The sequence below is a fragment of the Geospiza fortis genome, unplaced genomic scaffold (genome assembly GCF_000277835.1).
Source record: "Geospiza fortis unplaced genomic scaffold, GeoFor_1.0 scaffold275, whole genome shotgun sequence".
Taxonomy (NCBI): Eukaryota; Metazoa; Chordata; class Aves; order Passeriformes; family Thraupidae; genus Geospiza; species Geospiza fortis.
The window spans coordinates 5290563-5295157 of record NW_005054341.1 but is presented as its reverse complement, the minus strand read 5'-3'; the positions used below and the strand labels follow the sequence as shown (position 1 = coordinate 5295157).

Below are 4595 nucleotides of genomic sequence, written 5' to 3'. Positions count from 1 at the left end.
GCACAGCATGGACCCAGAAATAGCAGTTGGCTTGGAGTGTGTGATTCCATCTTAGCCCTGAGGGAAGTTTGCTCTTTGGGAGTTGTTACCCACTAAAGCTGCTAAATGTTTCCATCTCCTAAACCCAGAACTGTTATGTGGCTGGTTAGTGCATTAAGAGTGAAATGGGAAGGAACTGAACTACTGGCTTATCTGCTAATATTTGAAACTTTTCTAAGCCCCCTGAAAAAACTCCCACCTCAATTCTTGCGGTCCTTGCTGCCAACAAGATCCTGGATACCAGAGAGAAAATTACAGTCCAGTACAGTTGCAATGGCATTTTGTTTTGCTCTGATTAGCTATTCTGTTAACTAGTCTTAGTTATGTATTATATAGGTGATGTGAATATATAATGCCCAAATCCTGATCTGTACTTGCAGCTTTAAGTTTACATTCAGGCATAGATATTGCAATTAGAAATTATTTCTCTTTTAAGTAATGTTATGAAAGAAGTAATTAAAGGGAGCTTAATAACAGTTCTGAAAGGAGAAGATTTATCAGTATTTATAAGGTAACATATATCTGTATGAATTTCTTCAAAATATACATCTTGTGTGGTGGAAAAGCGTTTTATGAAACTTCAGCATAACTGGGTTTGGAGCTCTTTGATAGCCTTAGACATGGGAGAAACAGCAGGGCTTTGGTGAGATTTCTCAAGTCTTTTTAAACTGAAATGTCACAATTTGCTGTCACCATGGAAAAGAGACTGGGACAGCTCTAAGTCAGTGGGTGAGAAATGAAAAGAAGTGTTTAAAAACAATTCTAAGTATTGATGTTCCTGTTAGTCTGTCAGAGCACATCAGGCAGGTTTTCCTGAGTGCAAAGTCACAGAGCCCTTGGTGCTGGCTGAAAATACTATAGAACATAGCAACAACTGTTTGTAACGTGAAGTAATATTTGCTATATACTAATGCTGCTGTGATAGTCCAGGAATGGCTTCTGAAGAGGCTGGAGTCAACAACATGAGAGCCAATGTTTTGTTAGCTCCTCCCCCCACCCTTTTAGGGAGGAGCCTCATGTAGTATGTCAAACATCCTGGTTATTCTTGTTAATAATGCTTTCAGCACTAGGAGTCAGAAATTGCTGTGCAGCATGCAACACCAGCAGTTGATTATTGATGATCTGTTGGGACTGTCTGATCAGCTCTGAATAAATGCTCCAACACTTGCAGGGATGTCAGTATCACGGTGTATCAGATCATTCTGATATGTGCTATATTTGCTCTTGTTGTAGGTCACTGGATTTTTTGCAGTATGCTTTCAACGTTTTCCCGGTGAGTATAACACAAGTTGGAATGATTTTGTGTGGTGGGACAGCAGTGCAGCTGGCAGCCAGGGGATGGGGGTCTACTGCTCCAGTGAGTCTGCCCCACATGAGTGTGCTGGGCCTGGTTACCCTGGGCTGAGCTACTCCCCTCCTTGGCTGCTTCTGGACTTTGTGGAATGCATACCTAAGTCCTCTGTTTATCCTAGAATCTTGGAATGGTTTGGGTTGGAAAGGAGCGTAAAGATCATCCAGTTCCACCCCTGGCTTAGGCAGGACACCTTCCACTAGACCAGATTCTTCCAAGCTGTGTCAGCCTGGCCTTGGACACTTCCAGTAATGGAGCAGCCACAGCTTCTCTGGGCAACCTGTGCCAGGGCCTCCTCACACTCGCAGGGAAGAATTTTTCTGTACCATGTAATCGAAACCTGTTCTCTGTCAGTGTGAAGGCATTTCCCTGCCACTATGTGCCTTTGTAAATAGTCTCCCCACTTTATGTTCCATAGGGACATCTCTAAGATGCAGATTTAGAAAAAGAAATGCTTCAAACTCCTTTAAAACCACGTACAGATCCAGACTGCACTTGCATTAAAAACAAAATCAGCACAATTTATTAAAGGAGATGGAGTTAAAGCCTATAAAACAATGGTATTAAGGGAATTAATAATATTTACCTACAGACTGAACAGTGGCACTGTGGGTTCACAGTGCAGTAGCTATTTCCCACTCATGCCCTGTGTGATCACTCTGTCTGAGGTAACAAAGGCTTCTTTCTGAGACTTTCTTAATGCACACCAGTGTTGTAAAGTCATGTAACAAGGAACTGCATGGCAGTGTGCCTTAGAGACAGGCCCTGGGTGCCAGAGACACTGTTTTGGCCCTAAGAAGCAGCACACTCAGAAACACTGCTTACCACCAAAGAGTTCCTAGAGAGAGCTGACCCAGAAGGCATTTCAAATTTATGTAATTTATCCATCCAACAATGTCAGTCTTCGAAATAAAATGTCACAATGGAATCACCAGATGTAGTAAGGGAGGTTCATCCCATAGTTTGCTTAAAGTGAAGCCATTTCTGAGCCGTCAGTTCCTTGGTGCTGCCCAGACAGAGCAGTGTTTGGTGGTGTGCAGTGTAAAGCCTGCATTCAGGGCTGTCTGTCCCCTCAGAGGGCTTTGGATAAAGCTTAGAGAACACTTTTATTGCCTGCCAATGTCTTTCAGGACAGAGACTTGTGTGTCATCCTGGTGCCACATCATGTCCCCGAGTTCCCGCTGATCCGGAGCTTTGTTCGGGCCGTCCCTTCCTGCCCATCCAGGCTGGGTCGGGAGCTGTACATGTTCCACAGGGCAGGATTGCTCACGTGAGTCATGACCTGGGACAGCCCTGCTGTGGGACACCCCTGCCAGCATTTGTAGGGAGCGTCCTCTCAGTAAAACCCAAGCACAGTGAGAGGATTCATTTGGGATTTGTGTATACAGTACTAAGGTAGGGAAGATGGACATTGGTATAAACCAGTGGCTCTGAGTTCCCTGGTTGTGGGCCAAGGGCAGCAGAGAAGCGTGGTGCTGTGTTTGGCCTTGGGGATGTGGGTCAGGCTGTGTGACACTGGCACCTGATAGCCTGGTGTAGGTTTAATAGCCTGGTGTTGGAAATATGCTGTAGCTTTCTTAAGAGAACTGTAGTCATGTGTTTCTGGGACATGCAGATCACAGCAGGAACACTGTTGAGTATCTGTTCTATATAATTTCTTTTACTTTTGGTGTTGAATAATTTATTTCATGCCTTCAATTTCTGTGATCCTCTGAAAGCTTCTGTAGGCTGAGATATCAGTGAACTGCAACACCAAACCTTTCTTGCTGTGATTTCTGTTATGTGGAATGAGTTTTCCAAAGCTTTGCTTGTATATCAAGCCTATTCTGGTCCAAACACCAAGCTTAAATTGTGGTATAGTTAGAGATTTTCTTTTTTTGGTTTTGGTCCTAATGTGTGTGTGTTTTTAGCAAAGCACTTCTAGATTTAATTGTGTACCTAATCACCTCTGGTGGTACACAAATACTTCATGCAGGAGTTGGCCAGCTACTCTTGGACTGAGGCAGAAGCTTTTTGCCCTGGGATGAAACTTCTCCTTCTGGGTCCTGAATAAAAATCCAGCTGGCTGGAGAGAGAGCTGCTGGAGTAATTTCTGATAATCTCAGGCCCAGCTGCTCAGTAATCCACCAGTAGGGCTGGGAGTCATATGTCCTCTTGCAATTTTGGGCAAAATTCAAGTTGTTATCAAGGCTCTTTAAAAAAAAGTTACCATCCTGATTACTTTGTGCATATTCCAAATGACACCAGTCCTTTCATGAAAACAAAATAGGGTCATCAGTAGCATTTTCCAAATCCTCCTGCAGCTTTGCAGGAAAGTAAGGGAAAATAGCTGCCTATTGAGGTTTAGGATCAGAAAAGCTTTGGGAGAAACCAGAGTAATCTTTTGGAAAGTTTCTGCAGAACAAAACCCACAGGGTGCAACAGCAGATACCCTCTTGGAAATAACCAAAATCTGTGAAAGTGAAAGATCAACACATTGTACTTGCACCTATGGCTTTCAAAAGCATGTGAGTGAAAAGGAAGTCACAGAAAATGGACTAAAAGAAAAGTGGGGTAAGAAGAGGGGAATATGAGGATGTGAAAGGGCAAAGTCAGAAGAGGCACAGGCACAAAATGAACTCTTGATTAGTACAGGTAGTAAAAAGGAATAAGGAAAAGTGTTAAGTACACAAAAAGCAAGAGTGCAGCAAATGGAACTGTGAGTCTGCTACTTAACACTGAAGGAGAAAAAAAATAACAGATGACAAGGCATAGGCTGAGGTTCTTAATGGGTACTTTCCCTCAATTTTCACTAAAAGGCATAATAATAATAGTGTCCTTGTCTCTGAGCAGTCAAAGGACTTGAGAATCTAGAATGAGTTAATTCATTGCTGGAAGAAAAACGAGTACAGACCTTGGATAGTCCTTCCTCCTGTTCCATAATCCCAGTGGAGCTGGTGGATCTGCTTATTTAAAAAAAGGCAGTTTCAACTTTTCACGTTCTGTTTTTGTCACGCTCCAGGTGCAGCTCCCTGTAGGGCACAGCTGCTTTCCCTGGGGCAAAGCTGGTGTGGGCCAGGCTGGGCAGCAGTGGGAGGGGAGGGCACACTCAGGCTGCAGAGTGTAAAAGTTTAACAGTAATAAAATGGTTATAAAAATAATAATATAATTAGAGTAATAAAAATTTGAACATTTGTGGTTAGGACAATATGAGACAATAAAAACA

At 43.0% G+C, this 4595-nt stretch overlaps 1 protein-coding gene across 1 annotated transcript in view; it reads left to right on the top strand.

Moving 5' to 3' along the window:
- CFAP61 (cilia and flagella associated protein 61) overlaps window positions 1–4595 on the top strand; it is an 89163-nt gene that overhangs the window by 18409 nt on the left and 66159 nt on the right. Inside the window, exons 10-11 of the mRNA XM_031058307.1 lie at window positions 1273–1312; window positions 2521–2660. Coding sequence (XP_030914167.1) covers window positions 1273–1312; window positions 2521–2660 — 180 coding nt within the window. The remainder of the gene's footprint in view (window positions 1–1272; window positions 1313–2520; window positions 2661–4595) is intronic.